This window comes from Danio rerio, chromosome 4 (genome assembly GCF_049306965.1).
Source record: "Danio rerio strain Tuebingen ecotype United States chromosome 4, GRCz12tu, whole genome shotgun sequence".
Lineage (NCBI taxonomy): Eukaryota > Metazoa > Chordata > Actinopteri > Cypriniformes > Danionidae > Danio > Danio rerio.
The window spans coordinates 39037228-39056890 of NC_133179.1; the positions used below are offsets into that span (position 1 = coordinate 39037228).

General features: G+C 35.4%; 1 protein-coding gene and 1 long non-coding RNA gene across 10 annotated transcripts in view; both read right to left on the minus strand.

Moving 5' to 3' along the window:
- LOC141381752 (uncharacterized) overlaps positions 1-19663 on the minus strand; it is a 537547-nt gene that overhangs the window by 370373 nt on the left and 147511 nt on the right. The window lies entirely within an intron of this gene.
- Positions 79-19154, minus strand: LOC137487297 (uncharacterized). Of its 9 annotated transcripts, XM_073947597.1 has the most exons (6): positions 19115-19154; positions 17824-17966; positions 6243-6339; positions 5927-5990; positions 5397-5533; positions 79-4623 (listed from the first exon to the last, which is right to left on the minus strand). In XM_073947597.1, the coding sequence occupies exons 5-6, from the start codon at positions 5431-5433 to the stop codon at positions 3329-3331; spliced, it is 1332 nt and encodes a 443-aa protein (XP_073803698.1). In that variant the 5' UTR covers positions 5434-5533; positions 5927-5990; positions 6243-6339; positions 17824-17966; positions 19115-19154; the 3' UTR covers positions 79-3328. The 9 variants fall into 9 exon arrangements, with proteins under 9 accessions (XP_073803698.1, XP_073803701.1, XP_073803697.1 ...); XM_073947600.1 differs by lacking the exon at positions 5397-5533; XM_073947596.1 differs by lacking the exons at positions 5927-5990; positions 6243-6339.

The window sequence follows — 19663 nt, forward strand, 5'->3', positions numbered from 1 at the left end:
CTTCTCTACTTCAGTATATCAAGTACATGTAGCTTGTTAGAGTCGCAACATAAAAGAAAAATGAACCAACAAAATAGCCTGAATGCAAATTATTTATTATAGAATATAACTCATAGAACAATTAATAAAAGCAACAAACAAATGTCTATGGATAATAATGAAGATAAAGAACTTAGGATATAATCACAACAACATGTTAACTGCATGATATAAGTAATGCAAAACAAAACCTTAAAGTTAAAGAGTCGATGAAATGGCAGGTCTTTACATAAGGACTCCTGAGTAGCCACAGCGTCCTGTGAAAGCTAACACAACTTTTATATACACATTGATGAGTAATGCAGGCATCCAATCAGGATTTACCTGGGATTTACTTTAGGATCATCACAGTGTATTAATATTGTAAAACTTAATACCTGTCGCTCTGCCTAAATCATAAAATATTCATTAAGTTTGTATTCTACTCAAAAAAGTAAATGTAGTAAACTAGAAAGAATCTTGAACCTAAAAGTAAAGAAAATTTACTAATAAAAGCTGCAACACAGGACAACTGAATTGGCTTTCTAAACTTGAGGCCCTGATATACTGCAAACTAACCATCTTGGAGCTTCACCTTGTTTGATGTGCGGAGTCTTTTCAGTGATTTGTTTCTCATTCAGGAAGTCAGACAGAAAACATCATCCAAAACAACACTAGCTACATGAATACACTGAAGAGTGGAGTACAAATGTATCCGTACCTGTACAATCACTTGCAAAGAGATTTTAAGCCACTGAGATGCTGTTTGTCAGATGTTTATGAAACTGTTCTTCTCTCAGCCGCCATCACTGTGTTTACGGTTAACGTGAGGAGCGCAACACATTTACAACCCCACCTACTGCTGTGTAGAAGTGTACAGAATACCATCACTCAGCCTTTTCAAACATTGTTCAGACATTCAACATCCTGTGCACATGAGAAAATGTTTTGCAGCATTCATGTCTTGTGTGCAACTTTTTGTCCATGTGTTTGTTAAGCTGCCCCGAATGAGTGAAACTCTGTAGACACTGATCAGATCGGTACAGTTTCTCTCCAGTGTGAATCCTCTTCTGTTTTCAGATGTGTTAACTGATTAAACCTTGTCACAGTGTGAACACTTGTACCGTCTCTCCAGTGTGAATCGTCTGGTGCAGTTTCAATTTTGGAGCTGTAATAAAAGTCTTTTCACACTCACGTCGTCGCGATTTTCAATAATTGAAAATCCGGCAACCGCAATAATCAAACTCTTGGGAACATCTGTGGTCGGAACCAAAGTTCACAGGTCTGTGTTCACTGAACTCCTCTCAAGCGGCGGACTACTTCATTCTGATTGCTTGCAGCCGAACCGCATCATATGTCATACCATAAAGTTGACTTGATTTCAACTCTCCTCGACACCCACACAGGAGAAGACGCACCGTGCGGTTCCTTGACGCCAGTTCTCATTAATAATTAATGACTTCTGGCTACTTTGATGCTCTCGCTGCTTTTGGTTTGTGATCGCTCCTCAGTTTGTGAAGGTTTCCCTGCGCTGTCGCTCCACCTCACTCCCTTTTCCTGCTCCTTAGTTTGTGATCGTTCCTCAGTTTGTGAAAGCTTCCCCGCGTTGTCGCTCCACCCCGCCTCCCTTCCCCCCTCCTCAATTTGTGATCGCTTCCCCGCATTGTCCCCCCCCATCCCCCCCACCGAGGGCCCCGTCAGTGATCCCTGCAGGGGGGCCTCCGCAATTTGCGCTACGCTACTGGTCCTTATGTGTTTATTAAGGTCTGAGGAGTTGCTGAAATTCATCCCACACTGAAGCTGCGGTTACACTAGAGTTTGAGCATGCAAAATTCTGTTGTTCGGAGCTGTGAAAAGGGGCGGGATTAAACAAGATGTAATGTACAGTCAGATAAAATTACGTATCGATTTTATAAAGGGGTTTAAAAAAAAAGTTTCCTCTGCGTATGTTTATGACTCTTGGTGCCACAAAGTCTGAGCCTGTGTGACACCACTTATCTAGAGGTAAGCCAAAGATGGTTGCCAAAACTTCAAAAAACATTCAAAAACATTTACATTTTACAAAATATTTCTGTTAATAACACATTCCACAGTCTGTATTTTTCATCGAACACATAGAAAGGACACTAAAGGACTCCATCTAACGCATCAGAGAGAATACTCGCAAAAAGAGAGAAAAACCATCTTTCTAAAGGTAATTATGTTATGCATTAAAGCTGTGCCCCTTATCAAAAAGGTGTTTTCTTTGCAATCTTAATGGTCCTGAATAGTTGTGTGGAACTGAGGTAGATTTGCCATTCTTTAATCTAAACTCTCTATTTCCTCGCTTTTCTGTTTCTTTCTGTTTATTATAGGTTTCATAGATCCCTATATAGCCTATCTATATTCAGTTCACTTTTGTTTTATGTTTGAGCGTTTGTTCGTTACATGTCAGACTAGTCAATAAATCCCATTATAATCAAATGGATTGTATTGTTTGCCTCACAGAAAAAGTCACTAAAGCGATTGATTCCTTTGCTACAAGCTGTTATTAAGTTCATCAAACTCATAAATGATTAATCTACTTCACACGGAGTACTAATAATTTGCTTTCTAAATAAACAGATCATCACAGAGTCCACTCAGACAAGCAGGTGAGGTCTGGTTATATTTACTTCATCAAATTAACAATAAGTTAATCCAGAATATTAAGGATGAATAATAATATGTTGTTATTGATAATTGATATTCATAATCTGAGAGTCTGCTTGAACGAGCGAGCGGAATTGTGTTATATATCCGTTTAGCCAAATTGACAGTAGGTTAAACCGCAATAAAAATATTTAATAATAACTTGTTATTATTGATCGTTAATATTCATAAACTGAGCTAATTTCGCTACAAAGATGATTAGATATTTAAAAAAGTGAGCGATTGGTCCATATTTTAAATTTCTGTCTAGAGAGGTCATGTTTTGATCTTTGATTGGTCTCACACAGTCAAGTGATGCAATTTCTCAGGTAAGATTTCACCAAGATTGAACTTTGCAAGGCAGTGAACTACGAAACTTGACGCAAGAACTTGCATTTCCGGTCTTACGGATTCGCATGCGTATGAATGGAAGTCTATGGGGAAAAAATTCAAGTGTGACCGCGGCTTAAGTGTAAGTGAATGGTTTTTCTCCAGTGTGGCTCATCATGTGTTTATTAAGGTGTGACGATTGGCTAAAACTCTTCCCACACTGAGTGCAAGTGAATGGTTTCTCTCCAGTGTGGATCCTCATGTGTAGATTATAGTGTGATGATTGGCTAAAACTCTTCTCACACTAAGTTCATGTGAATGGTCTTTCTCCACTGTGGATCCTCATGTGTCGATTAAGGGAGGATGAGCAGGTAAAACTCTTACTACACTGAGCGCAAGTAAAGGATTTCTTTCCAGTGTGGATCTTCATGTGATTATAAAGACTTGATGAGCGGCTGAAACTCTTCCCACACTGAGAGCAAGTGTATGGTTTCTTTCCAGTGTGCATCATCATGTGTTGATTAAGCTGTGATGATTGGTTGAAACTCTTCCCACACTGAGCGCAAGTGAAGGATTTCTTTCCAGTGTGGATCTTCATGTGTGTATTAAGACTTGATGATTGGTTGAAACTCTTTCCACACTGAGGGCATATGAATGGTTTCTCTCCAGTGTGGATCCTCATGTGAATTGTAAGACTGCCTTGTAATCCAAAACTCTTTCCACACTGAGGGCATGTGAATGGTTTCTCTCCAGTGTGGATTACCATGTGATTATTAAGGTTTGATAATTTGTTAAAACCCCTCCCACACTGAGTGCATGTGAATAGTTTCTCTCCAGTGTGGATCCTCATGTGATTTGTAAGACTATATTGTAATCTAAAACTCTTTTCACACTGAGGGCATGTGAATGGTTTCTCTCCAGTGTGGATCTTCATGTGATTATTATAGTTTGATGATTGGTTGAAACCCCTCCAACACTGAGTGCATGTGAATAGTTTCTCTCCAGTGTGGATCCTCATGTGAATTGTAAGACTGCCTTGTAATCTAAAACTCTTTCCACACTGAGGGCATGTGAATGGTTTCTCTCCAGTGTGGATCTTCATGTGATTTTTAAGGTGTGATGATTGGTTGAAACTCCTCCCACACTGAGTGCATGTGAAGGGTTTCTCTCCTGTGTGGATCCTCATGTGATTTGTAAGATTATATTGTAATCCAAAACTCTTTCCACACTGAGGGCATGTGAATGGTTTCTCTCCAGTGTGGATCTTCATGTGATTATTAAGGTTTGATGATTGGTTGAATTTCCTCCCACACTGAGTGCAAGTGAATGGTTTCTTTCCAGTGTGGATCTTCATGTGATTTGTAAGACTATTTTGTAATTCAAAACTCTTTCCACACTGAGTGCATGTGAATGGTTTCTCTGCAGTGTGGATCCTCATGTGATTCTTAAGTTTGGTTTTGTTTGCCAAACTCTTCCCACACTGAGTGCAGGTGAAACGATTCTTGTCTCTCCTCTTCAAAATACCATCAGTCTGTAAATGAGTTTTGTCCTCAATTTTGACATGATGTTCCTCCTCTTTACTCCCCTCATACTCTTCAATTAGGTCTGAAATAAAAAAAATCATTAGTTTTTATTGAGTCTTAAAAACTCTCATTGAAAGCTGAAAAGTGAGAAGACACTAGAAACATTGGCTACACACACTAACTTTGATGCACATTAAATGTAAAATAAATCAGATATTTTGTCTGGTCCATTAATGTGTACCCATTTAAGCAGATTTCATTCAATTCATCTTTATTTATCTAGTGCTTTTACATTGACTTATAGTAAATGGGCTCTATGCACAAACTCTGCTGACATGTTTCCGGTAGAATATCAGTCAGGCTCTTCCGCATAGCGAAATCTGATGGCGGTGAAACCTAAACGCATCAGAGCATTTAGATCTGATTAGATTTAGTCTTAAACTGGTAAGGCCATGTGGCAGTGGATGTCCAGCATCTGGAACATCATTACTGTTCAGTTCCAGAAGCCACGATAGTTGATTAATACACCAGATCTGGCTGACAATCTCTGTGAAGAGGTGGAGTGTCTGAAAGGAGACTGCTATGATGCTGCTTTTGGTGTTAATATAAGGTTCTAAAGGTACAGTTAAAAAACTATGTACAAGAATATAACCCAGATAAAAGTAGTAACAAGTTGCAATTGTATTTTATATTAAATAATATAACATTTTTAACCGTACTATAGTAAATTCTATTATACTGTATATACTGTATACATGCATACACATACACACACACACAAACACAACAACATTCTAGTGTCATGTAAGAGGCAAATACCAAACTAAAACAAATGTGTTAGGCACAAATACTTACATGCAAAACCTAATGCATTTCTATCAGATTTATACATCTACATCCTACAACATCTAGAGCAACGTGTCCAGAGTAAAATCAACTGTGAGGGAGATGCCATCCATCACAAGGCTGAGGGTCCACACTGAGCATCTCATCTGCCGGGTGAAGCAACAAGCTGGACAGTCATCATCTCTTTCTATTACAGCAAGCATCAACCTGATTTACACAATGGCTTGCCTTCTGCCCATCAGTAAATGCTTAAACTAAAGATTAAAGAGTAGATAATGAAGCTAAATTTATTCATGTAAAAAAATATATATAAACACAAACTGAACATAATTTCTATGTTGTTGACAGCAACAATATAAAGTTGTCAATATAATAAACATTCATTTTCAATGCATTATAGTAAACATGTAAACATAAATAACAGAACAATTTGAGTGAACATTTGCTCTGCACTAATGTAAACATAAAAAACTTTAGATACTTGCACTGCACTAATGTACATATGCAGCGTTTATGGTGTAGAATTATGCGAGGGTTACCTTCATCAAATGTACCCTCTCCGCCTTCTACCAAAAATCAGGCAGGCAACTTCTGTCAGACCCCCTGTAGATGCTCAATGCAAAATGCATTTGTTTCAATTAGCAAAAATGTAACGAATGTGATACCACCTCCAACTAATTTTCAACAAGGAAAACTCAAAACTATGTAAATATAAGTAACTAGACATTTGCACTGCAGTTATGCAAAAAAATACATTAAGACATTTCCGCTGCAGCATAAAGATAAATGTATGTTTTTGACACGTGTAAAAATGACACAATTTTAAACAGAGTAGTTCCGGTGAGCCCGGCCGACCTGTCATATCTCCTTCTGGACGGCCTGAAGATACAAATACTGGCTTTTCAGAGGATAAAGGCGGACATTCTCTGCTCCTTAAGTGCGGACATATCATCTGTTGAAGAATCATCATATCATCTTCATCAGAGTTGAAAAATGCAGTGGCCGAAGATTTTGATGCACTTAAATCTGAACTACAGGCTATGAGAACCGAAATCGCGAATAATGCCACCGCTGGGCGTTCTGAAATTGACCAAATAAAAGAGAACATCTCCAGGCAACGGTAACTAAGCTTACAAGACATGTCGGCGACTTAAAAGAAAAATGTGAAGATATGGAAGGGTGCATGAGAAAGGGAAATATTTGCATTACGGGAATCCCCGAGCTCCTGGGATCAAGTTCAACTACAGCGGTATCCAAACTGCTAAAAGAAGGGCTTCAAGTGGACAGAGATGTCAAAATTGACAGCTCACATCGTAGCCTTGTTCCAAGGAGGCCAGGGGACAAGCCTCGTACCATTAACACAAAGTTACAATTACGATGGAGATGCCATGGAGATCTTACGAAAAGCCAGAGAACGTACACGGCTCGTTTACAACGGTAATCAAATCACCATCTTTCCGGATTACACCGCCAATGTTGCAAGGGCAAGAGCAGCCTTTACTGATGTCAGGAGAGCTCTTTGGGGGTGACAAGACGTGCGATATGGACAGCTTTTCTTGGCCAGGTTCCGAATTTCACACAATGGAGAAGAAAAGCAGTTTCAGATTGCGACCGAGGCAATGGATTATGTGAAAAAGAAAATCATATCTGACAATCAATCTAAAAGTTGACACTCATTCTACCTGAGGATTACAACACTTAACGATGAGTATCCTGCCTTCAAACTTATTTGGTAATAATCCGCTCCTGACTCCTTACGTTGGATTTGACTGATTATTACAATTGATTTCCCTGAGGTATTTGTTTTCTTCCATGGAATGAACGGATTAGCTAACTTTATACAGCAGTTTATACGCTTGGAAAAACACATCTGTTTATGAAGCTGTTAATTTTAAGTTTCAAAAATTATGGTTCTGTAGGAGTCTGTGTGGAGATTATTCATGTAACATATTGTAACCTGCATTCTGGAGATAAACATTCCATTTAACATTCCACGAAAACGATCTGGGTTCGCCAGGACAATAAAATGACTTTTGGTGACATAAAGTCTGGCTTAGAAATCCCTGGTGACATGTTAACAAGTCTGGGAGACTTCACAGAACCACTCTCTGCCGACTTCAAAAGAACATGACAGATAAGATAAGATAAGAGAAGAAAAAAAAACCTCTTTAGCCAACGTTCTGCTCACAGTCAAGACATTCCTCAAAAAATTAAACAAAGACATTTAGAACCCAAATCTCTTGTTTAATTACATTTAACTTTTGTAATGTGTACAATCCCTGATATAGACTATACACATTTGTACTTTCAGGCCTTTTTAAAAGCATCAATGATGTAAAGGTATGGGAACTATGTTGATGTACTTTTAATGTTGATGTACTTGTAGATTGTTTGGTGTCAATAGAATGCCCTGGACATTTTACAACACATGATGCATAGAGCATGATAATAACAGGAACGGCCTGCATTTTTTTATGCCCTGAATTAAAAACCGTCCTTAGGCTGCAGGAGGACCCAAAATTTGCATACGAACAGCCAAGAGACAAAGAGAGGTTTCGCGCTCAAAACTTTGTCCTAAAATCATTGGTCGAGAATGCTGAACGGGTCGTCACGTGACCCGCAGGTATAACTCATTCTGCCCCCCAACATCTGGGCAGAAGCAGAAAAAAAACCTCGGATAAACTTCTCCGCAGAGAACCTTCTTCTGTCCTCGTTTCTTTGTTTTCCGACTTTTGAACTCAGTTTAATCTCGCGCCTCGTGGGACCATTTAACTTAGACCAAGCTGAACAGGACACACAAACTCCTACTGAATCTCTGACATCCCCCGCGCATCAACCAAAGCTCGCACGACACAAGAGAAAGTAAATGCAAGTTTATTTTTCATATACGTTTTAAGCTGTGCCCCTTTTTAAGGTGTTTATGATCAACTGGTGATTCTCGTTATGCATGGTTGAACTGAGCGAAATTTGTCATTCTGTATCTAATTTCTGTATTTCCTCACTTTTATGTCTCTTTCGGTTTTATTATATGTTCCATATATCCGTTTATAGCCTATTTAGAATTAGTTTGTCTGTTATATGTTATGCCCATATATTCCTATACTCAGTTTACGTTTGTTTGATAAGTGTTAGATTAGTCAATAAACCTTATTATAATCGCATTGGATTGTTTTTGTTTGCCTCACAGAAAAAGGTCACTGAAATGATAGATCTTTTGCTACCGGCTGCTATTTAAGTTAGTCAAAACTTAAGAATGATTAAGCTACCTCACAAGGAGTAGTAAGTATTCCCTTTCTAAATAAATATATCCGTACGGAGTCCGCTCGGATGAGCGGCGAGGTCTGGGTATATTTATTTGGTCAAATTAACAATAAGTTAATGCAGAATATTAATGATTAACAATAATTCGTTATTGTTGATAATTAATATTCATAATCTGAGAGTCCGCTCGGCCGAGCGGCGGGATCAGATACAATTATGTATTTGTTTAACCCAATTGACCAAAGGTTAAACCTGAATGTTAATATTTAATAATAACTCGTTGTTAGGGTAAGTAACAAAACAGGTTTAAAAATCTTTTACAAAGTTGATTTAAAAGCATCCGTTAGATATTTTAAAATGTACAGATTGTATTCATGTTGATTTAATGTCATTAAAAATAACATTTACACCATTTTTTACAAACATTAAGACTGAATCCAACTGAAAATGTCAAATGGTGTAACTGCCAAACATTGTGAAATATTAAATAATTTACTCCTTCTAGATGATATGCAAGTGTACACACTGAAATAAATACTTCATTTTAAAATACCACAATAACATTTATTTTATTCGCATTATCTCTAAATGTACATTTTAATGAGTTTTTGCAATATTCGGCCTGACACATGCTAAAAACATCTGATTTCTAAATAATCTTTGACAAATTATGTAAAAAATGTTAAAAACTATTTTAATACACTAAACTGGGTGTTTTAATCTTAATTTCACATTATTTCCATGTACATAATTATATTTTTATGTAAAATACTGGTTACACTAATTGACAAAAACAGTTACACCACCTGACAGTGTTGCTTCTACAGCCAAAGATTTTGAAATTGACAATTAAAATCAATTCAAATTAAGAATGATAGTCAACAATTTCAGCTGAAGTGATTTTAATTTGTTTTAATGTTAACCAAAATGTCTGGCAAAAAGAAATCATCATGGCGCATGAACGGTGTATCCATGTCTCATATTGTAATGACAGTTGATGAACAATTTCTGAGGGGGGTGGGATTGTCATTGACAAATGTGTTTGGAACAATGAAACCAAGTTGCTGAACTTTTAATACACCAAGTAATAAAATCCTTTACATTAAATGTGTGGCCCTCATCAATAGAATATTAACAAACTAAAGAAACATGTTTAACATTTAACACCTTTTCCATCACTGTTTCTTTTCAGTTGGCTTAAGTAAAATGAAACTAAGTAGATGATATTAGAAAAAAAAATCCACTATTTTACTTCTAAGCTATTTAGAAACAATTTGCCAAACACTGTACGTAAAACACTAGTACGTAAGAACTGCTGCTTACTTGTTGTTGCCTTGGTGCTGGGATTAAAGGCCAATTTTTGTAAGCATACACGACTGACTGACAACAAATAATTTCATGAGTGTATCCACAACTTATCCACAAACTATTTTATACAGTTAACTTCAGAATTACGCAGAATTATTATTAGTCCCCCTGAGCTATTAGCTCCCCTGTTATTTTTTCCCCAATTTCGGTTTAACAAAGAGAAGATTTTTTCAACACATTTTCAACACATAATAGTTTTAATAACTCATCTCTAATAACTGATTTATTTTCTCTTTGCCATGATGACAGTAAATAATATTAGACTAGATATTCTTCAAGACACTTCTATACAGCTTAAAGTAGCATTTAAAGGCTTAATTAGGTTAACTAGGCAGGTTAGAGTAATTAGATAAGTTATTGTATATCCATGGTTTGTTCTGTTGACTATCGCGGGGAAAAAGCTTAAAAGGGCTAATAATTTTTACCTTAAAATGGCTTTTAAAAAATGCTTTTATTCTAGCCGAAATAAAACAAATAAGACTTTCTCCAGAAGAAAAAAATATTATCAGACATGCTGTAAAAAAAAACAAACAAAACTGATTTCAACTGCAATTCATTTGTTTAGCAACTTCTGACTTGTTCTTCACAACTTTTCATCATTAAAGTTCCTCCGAGGCACCTCCAGTTGTTAATAATAATAGTACAACAGCGAGCGCATCAAGTATGAAAACCTCCAAAACTTAAGGCTGTGTGCACTCAGTCTATAGAGGCTTGTCAACCTTGTTTCTTTTCCCATGTTAATTTTTTCTTTTATTTAAAAAAGAAATTCCCAAGGGCTCTTTAACAGAGAGAATATTATTGTCAACACATTTCTAAACAAAATAGTTTAAATGACTAAATTCTAATAACTGATTTCTTCCGTAGTCTTTGCCATGATGACAGCACATAATATTTGACTAGATCATTTGTAAGACATTAGTATTCAGCCTAAAGTGACATTTAAAAATGTAATTAGGTTAATTAGGCAAGTAAGATCTATTGGCCAAGTCATTGGGTAACTGTGGTTTGTTCTGTATTTAAGAAGGCTAACAATATTGACCTTAAAAACTGCTTAAACATTTTAAAAACTGCTTTTATTCTATCCAAACTAAAAGAAATAAGACTTTCTCAAGAAGGAAAAAAAAATACATACAACATTTCAAAGGAGGGTGATACAGTGGCTAATGTGGTTAGCACAGTTGTCTCACAGCAAGAAGGTTGCTGGTTTGAGTCCAAGATGGACCAGGATGGCTTACTGTGTGGAGTTGACATGGGTTTCCTTTGGGAGCTCCAGTTTCCCCCACAGTCCAAAGACTTGCGGTATAGGTGAATTAGAAAAACTAAATTGACTGTACTGTATGAATGTGTGTGTGATAGGGATGGGAAGATTAATCGATATGTATCGATACGCGGTCATGCGCGTGCACGATGCGAGTGCATCGGTAGAGCAGCAGAGGATGAATGAAATTTGGAAGCAAATCGAGATGCATCGGTTTTTGCGAGATGCATCGGTTTACCAAGATACAGCTTATATTTTTAATATAGAATGTATTTTTTATTTATTAACAAGTGTTGTCAACCTGTTTTTGGCGCATAATTTAATCGACCTACATAAAGTATGCCTTAGCAACGGACTTGCGGATGTGTACACTTACACTACAACTCAGTGTATCAGGTGTGCGGATGAAGCTAGTGGTGCGCCCTCAGAAAGCGCGAGAAGCAAAACAAACATTTAATTCCCCACTGAGTTTTAAATCTAAAATATGGCAACATTATGGATTTAAGGATGGACGACTTGACAGGACAGATGCAATTTGCGAAATGTGCCGCGCATCTGTAAAAAACGTGGGCAGTACGACTAATCTGAAATCTCACTTGAAGCGGCGCCACGGTGTTGTTGTGAAAGCATCTTCCAGTGTTCCTGCATCCCCGGGTTCCTGCACTGCTTTAACTGTAGCTACCAGCTCCAAAAGTGGTGAGAAAAGCATTGCAAGTTTTTTTTTTTTTTCCATGCGCAACAGTTTTGTGCGCTCTACGCCAATAACGGATGTTATTGCATTGTTTATCTGCAAAGATATTCAGCCTAGTGTCACGAAGAACGAAGGTTTTAAACACCTCCTCCTGTTAATTTTTATTTAATTATAATAATAATAATAATAATAATAATATTAATAATAATAAAGATAAAAATAATGGGTGTCACGGTGGCACAGTGGGTAGTATGACCACCCCACAGCAAGAAGATTGCTGGTTTGTTATATTTTTATTAGCCTGTTGTTTACAGTGACAGTGATGTTTCAAAGCAGCATAACACTGCTAGTTCACGACCTTAAGTTTTACAATATTCAGTGGCAAAATATATCTTTGTAAAACTTGTTTTCATAGTTGAAAAGTTAAATCACAATTCTTGTTGTGCAATGCTAAACCTTTATGTTGAAAGAGTGCAAATATATATAATTTAATATATATTGCACTTATACACAGCAAATTTTAGATAGTAGATTTAACTACCTTGGAGTTAAAATTAACACTCCCTCAGAGTTTATATGGGAACCACTATAAGTGTTAAAAATAACACTTTTGAAAGTGTTAACATTGTCAACACCAAGAGAGTGTTAATTAGCAAACTCTTGTTGAGTAAAATATCTGTTAAATTTCCGAAAAAATACCAGTAGCTGTGGTTGCCAGAACCTTTTTGTGAAAAACATGGAAGTTTTATATAACTGTATAAATTTACAAAAAATAACCATATTTCATGAACTAATGCATTGTTCATTTTACAAAATCATAGCTTAGTGCAAAAAAATGTAAAGTCTTTAGATGCAATAATGTTTTCATGTGTGATTGCAAGTAGCAAACAGATTTTGACTGCATTAGTAACTACACAGTTACCTTTAAACAAAAGAAGATGCAGCATAACATCAAATACTCTTATTTCATCTTGGACTTGAACAGAGACGCTATTACCCTCCACAATGGTGACACAAAAACCGTTTTGTTGTTTTTCTTTCTTTTTTTCTTCTTTTTTAGATTTTATGGAAAAATACCAGCAGCTGTGGTTGCCAGTAATCTGCTGTTTTTAACATTCATAAATTCAGTTTACAGAATATTTCTGTTAAAAGCACATTCAACAGTCTGTATTTTTTATCGATCTCACACTGCAAATTTTAGATTTGGTAGATTTAACTACCTTAGAGTTCAAATTAACACTCCCTCAGTGTTTATATGGGAACCACTATAAGTGTTAAAGTAACATTTTTGAAAGTGTTAAATTTTTTAACACCCAGAGTGTTAATTAGCAAACTCTTATTGTGTAAAATATCTGTTAAATGTATGTCAAAATACTGGCAGCAGTGGTTGCCAGTAATCTGCTGTTTTCAACATTTTACATTCGTAAATTCAGTTTCCAGAATATTTCTGTTAAAAACAAATCCCATAGTCTGTATTTTTCATTCGAACACACGTAAGCCTTAAATTCCAGGGCAAAATCCTCACTAGTGTCCTCACTACAGAGGGCTGAACACTCAGACAGTGATGAAGTTAATGAGACAATTAACTGTCTAATTAAAGGAGGATTGAGAATTGTTGATGAACAACTGTTAACAAGCAGGATCACTGAAGGACAGAAAAACACAAGCCAAAACCAAAGATGAAATCAACTGAGAAAAAAAAAACTCTAAATAAAATAATAATCAATAAAAATAAAACAAATTACACAATAAAAAATGTTATTTTTCAACATCTTTAAAAAAACTCATCAAATTAAACAACTTATCATGGAGCTTCACCTATTACTGACCAGTGACTTTATTTCTGTCATGTGAACAAAAGCTCTTAATAAAATTTCTGCTCATTTAAAGTCACCATGATGGAGGACAGAGTCTGCTTTAGTCAGGATCTTCAACTTCTTGCTATAATTGTCTTTTATTTTGGCTGTTATAGATAGTGTTAATTACACTATTTAAACATATAGCATGGAAAAGTTGAAAGAAACTTAAAGTGTTGGTCTGAAGAGATTATTTATGATATCATAGCCATCCTTTCCTGCTTGTTTTCTAATTAAGTATCATATTAGTTATGTGTGAGAAATAAATAATATACATAAATGAAACCACTGAAACTCCAATTAATTAATAACAATATTTACAATGAGAATGTTTGATCTATGGCAGAACTCAAAAACACCCAGACATCAATAATTAGTCTTTAAATCTCAATAATGGTGACAAACAAAAAAATAAAATCAAGTAAAAAAAAAACACTACTGAAATATCACCTCCCAAAAACAACACAAAATACAGGAAAAGAAAGAGATTGTAAGAACATAAAGCTGCATAATTTATTCATGCTGCAATGCATGCTGGGAGCTTTGTACTATGCTGGCACCCAGCATGCATTGCGGCATGAACTATGCAGCTCTTTTTTTTTTTTTTTTAGCAACCACGGTTGAGGTTCATGTCCTGATTCTTGATGCCTGTGTGTCATAAAGAGCAAGCTGGAGCTTGAATGTTAAGTGCATGACACTCTAATTATTAATTGTATCCTAATTGTTTGTTGAATCTTCTATGAAGAGCAGCAGACCACCAGTAGTATTGTCCCATGCAGTTTTAATACAATTATATTTGCATATCTTTATAAATCAACTTAATAAACACCTGAAATTAAATCTATAACAATTAAGCATAAACAGTATAGTTTCTCTTGACCTTTTTTGCTATAGCTAATGAGTTTTAGAAACATGGCTATAGCAGTCAGAGAACCATTAGGATATAAGAGTAAAGCTTCAAGAGCTCAAATAAGCAGCCTCTGATCTCTATGATGGTGAGGTCAAGTGAAATATTTTTAATAAAAAAAAATATAAACCTCTGTTCATTGTCAAATATTCTTACAGAAATGAAGTCAAACTGTAATCAGTGAAGCTGCTTATGCTATTATTTAATGGAGTTGTTTAATCCTCTGTTTTAATTCAGTTGGTTTGGTGTGAGGCTGTGTCTGTAGATTTATTTCTTCCTTCAATTTCTTATTCCTTCAGTGATTGTGCTTGTTAATAGCAGGTGTTCAACAGCAGGTGTCTGAATTCACTTATTTGTGGTCATTCACTCTGTCTAGTGGACTAAACTGACTAATTTAAGGGCCAGGTGAATGAGGGTGTGGTGAGATTTCAGACACTGATTAGTTTCTCAAATTCAAGGGTTTTCTACAAAGGTAGATACATGTTACTCTGTATTACAAGGAGGCAAATCAGCTTCTAATGCCGAGAGGGTTATTTTACCTTTATCTAACTCTAGAATTTTAACACTTTACTCTGAATTACCACAACACTTCTTTTTATCTTGAAAATACTTAAATAATATGTGCTTTATGTTCTAAAATGGCTCTCTACTGTAAATTGACACTGGCTCTGAGAGAAAAGCCAGTTTGTAAAAAAAGTCTTGGTTTTGCTTGGTTAATAAATAATTAAACTCATTCAATGGCACAGCATCCTCTTTCACATAATCTCATAAACTTGATCTAATTAGCTAGTGCTGAATTATCGCATTGTATCGTGATATGGGTGTGAATCGTATCGTGTTGCATCGCAATGTCACAAATGTATCGCTAATATTTCGGATCGTATTCTTGTATCGAGATGCGTATCGGATCGGCATTATAGCTTAGATGCCCAACCCTAGTGTGTGAATGAGAGAGTGTGTACATTTTATTGTGTGAATATTGTGTAAACATGGATTAACATAAAAAAATACATTCATGTTGTGCAGTAAAATAACTTTATCCTAGGTTGACAGCTTTAATAGTAAGGTTGTGGATTAAGCACCTATTTCTCAAACAAAAATAAATAAATAATCTACACTATGAACACAAATAGTTCCAAATAGTAGTCTAATTTATGTCGCATTTTTGATCATTATCGTGAACTAATGATATTTGACTAAATTGACCCCCAACAGAAAGACTCCTGCTATACGAGTCAAATGGTGTAACCAGTTACACCCCTTGACATTTCAACTTAAAATGAAATTTGACAGGCATTATCAATAACATCTATGTAAGCACATGGGCTTGGTGGGAATATTTCAAATTTAACTTTTAAATATAATACTTATTTTTATAATATTGAACTATTATCAGTGCATTTCTGGGGTCTTACCATTTGACATGCATATCTAAGAATAGCTGACCATACCTTAAAAAGGTCAAAGTATCTCATATTTTAAAAAGAGTTACTAACCTTTGCATGCAGCAATTAGTCTTATCAAGAGTTCTTCTCTGTGATCCAATTTCCTGTCTAACTGTCTTGTGCACAATATTAACAAAATGGCTCAATAAATGGTGGTTACACCATCTTGACATTTCAGAAATTTGAGGTGACAGACAAAATTCCCCAAATGAATTATAATATTTAAAACAATTGTGCTATTTTTACCTTTATTTACTATTAAATATGTCTAATGTAAAATTATGCCAGACTAGCCGATTGTTGTGATGAGTCAGAAGGCATTGAATCCATTTGCAAGCTTTATTAAGAGCACACATACAAACAAACACAAAGGGGCAATCCAGGAGACAGAACGTGGGACAGGCAAAAGTTCAAAGGCAGGCAGATATCTTACTGGTCAGAATAACAGGCTGGAGATCAGGGGCAGGCAGATGTCTTTCGTAATCGTAGAACAAGCACAGGGTCAGAAACACAGATCAGTCCGAAGCAGGGAGTATGGAACGCTCAGAAATGACAGCCAGGCAAATCAAGACTTTGCAACGAACCGGAGCGTGAGTGTGGTATATATACACGAGAGCTGATGAGTTGCACCTGGACCGTAATCAGTGCCAGGTAGCAGGGCTTATGGGATTTTGAGTCCGTGAGTCGAATCAGAATTCTGGCGATGGTTCCCTCTGGTGGTGCACAAGAGGGTTGGCATCGCTCTCATTTACAACACCGATACAATGTTTCATTGAGGCTTTCACATTTTTTAAACAAGGTAAACTATTTGGTACCAATTTTTTTTGGTTACACCACATTGACATTCTTGCAATAATCCCCTAAAAATTTTCTTAAAATGGATTAAAACCAAAAAATTAAACTTGGTCCTCAAAATAGAGAATGTATGCAAGTAATTTGCTCATTTATTTTTGCTCATATATATATATATATATATATATATATATATAAACAATAATAAATAAATAATTTTTTATATGTATTTTAGATATTTCTAGCTAAAGATTTTAAATTTTGTGTTTGATTTTGGATCTTAAGACATTTTATGACGCAGCGGAAACCCTGTTTAAACACAATAGCCCTGGTAATTAGTTATTATAATAATGATCTACTTCTAACTCAGATATTATCTGTGAGAACTAGTAACAACATTAAACTCATAAAGAAGTTGATGAAAAAAGGGGAATTGTGATCAACGTGACGTATGCAAATGGATAGTACTAAGCCAACACTATCAATGTAATAGCTGATATCTACTAGGAGAATACTGTAGGTCAAATATCTTCAGCTCAGTTAAACTTCTTAAATTTATTTTATAAAGCGCCGGTGCTCAAGGACGCTTCACAAACAGCAGGAGAACAAGAAAAGCAATAACCTTAAGAAGGTAGAGAAAATGGGAGACTAATAATACATAAAATAATGACAAAAGACATGAGAACAAGTAACAAGAAAGAAACTCATTCTGTCTTTTAATGAGTGCTTATGTGCATTTAGAAGAACTAGGCAGCCCACTTTGGGCTGCAAGATGGATTTAATTTAGTATTCTTATTATTAAAATATATCTGAATAAGGATCAGATGACTGAGTTGGTCTTTGAGAATGAAAATCAACCTGTTTGTTTCTGCAGATCTTCCTGTTTGACTGTGAATGTTTCTTCAATCTTCACATCTTCATTCTCCTCTTTAATAAACACCATCTTTATAACAGTGTGGAGATCAGTCGCTTCAGCAGGAGTTTTTCTCTGACACTTTATCCTGTTTAAAATGAACAAAACAATAAAAATGTTCTGTTTAAAATAAATAAAACAATGAACAGAAATAAAATACCTTCTCTTCAACACTTGCTTCAACAGTTTATTTTAATCAGCATAATTAACAAAAATAAATCAGGTAAAACGTTTCATTAAAACACGTATTACACACTTTTCTGTTACTTTATTCAAACAATAGCCCTCGATTACTGAGAATATAATAGTACTACGTTGTATAAAGGGTTAAAATAATATTTCCAACAGCAGGAACATAATTTTGCATCGTATAAACAATCCTGAAACTTTAGTACTTTTAACTTTAAATCGGGTTATATCTGTAAAACTTTTAAAGCAAACCTTTCTCCATTGAATCACCGCGCTTTAGCGGCGCCGCCTGATGACGTCACGTTATGCCAAAATAAAAGTCTTTTGTTTAGCTTTTTTGCCACTCTAGGCAGGGCAAACTTTATTTATAGAGCACAATTCTACACAACCGTGGTTGATCCAAAGTACTTTACAATAAAATAAACTACACAATAAAATTTAAAATACTAGAATTTAAAATACAGGAAAATGTATGTTTAAAAGTAATACTAAAATACAAATAAAAATAACTTGAATTTGTCACTCAAAGGAAAGAGAGTAAAAATAAGTCTTTAAGTTAGATTTAAAAGCATCCAATGATGTAGCAATCCCGATGTTCAGAGGGAGACTTTTCCAGAGCCTTGAGGCCGCAACACAGAAACCTCTATCATCTTTTGATTTGCAGCAAGACCAAGGGACAGACAAAAAAAAAAAAAAAACGAGATCGAGACAGACAAAAACTGGTCATGGAAGCTTAACTGTCTACAAGCTGAATAAAGTCTAATAAGTTCACTTCACTGACATAGGCCGGGGCAGAATTGTGCACAGCTTTTAATTAACAAAAAGAAATCGGGTAAAATGTTTCATTAAAACACTTATTACACACTTTTCTGTTACTTTATTCAAACAATGACCCTCGGTTACTGAGAATAAAATAGTAATACGTTGTATAAAATGTTAAAATTATATTTTCAAAAGCAGGAACATAATTTAACATCATATAAAAAACTAAAACTTTAGAACTTTAACTTTAAATCGGGTTATATCTGTAAAACTTTTAAAACAAACCTTTCTCCTGTTGAATCACCGCGCTGTAGCGGCGCCGCCTAATGACGTCACATGCCACACCAAAATAAAAGTTTTCTTAACATTTTTTTCCACTTACTGTTGCAGTCGTCATGACTTATTGATACATTTCTCCCATGTTTTTATAGAAGTAAATTTGGTTTTATATTAGCACATTCAGACTTTCCCCTTAATAAAATAATTTCATAAAAAGTGTTATTTGCAAACTCTAAATAGCAAAATCATATTAAAAGCACGGGCGTAAATCTGCTGTATTAGTTACTTAGTTATTAAGTATTAGGTATAATTAAGTATTAGCTACTTAAAATTACTTGTCTAGTTTACGTTAGCTTGTTGCTAACGCTAAAGCCGTTTCCCATGCGTTGTTTCATTTGTGACAACTTGGCATAATGTTAACTTTACATTAAGGACCACAATAAGCAATTTGTCTAGCAGTGCATTTGCCGCATGAACACTGCTACGTCCAAACGAACCCCACTGTATTTTTGTATAATCAATTTCTATTCTGTTGTTAAGTGACTCAATTAATTT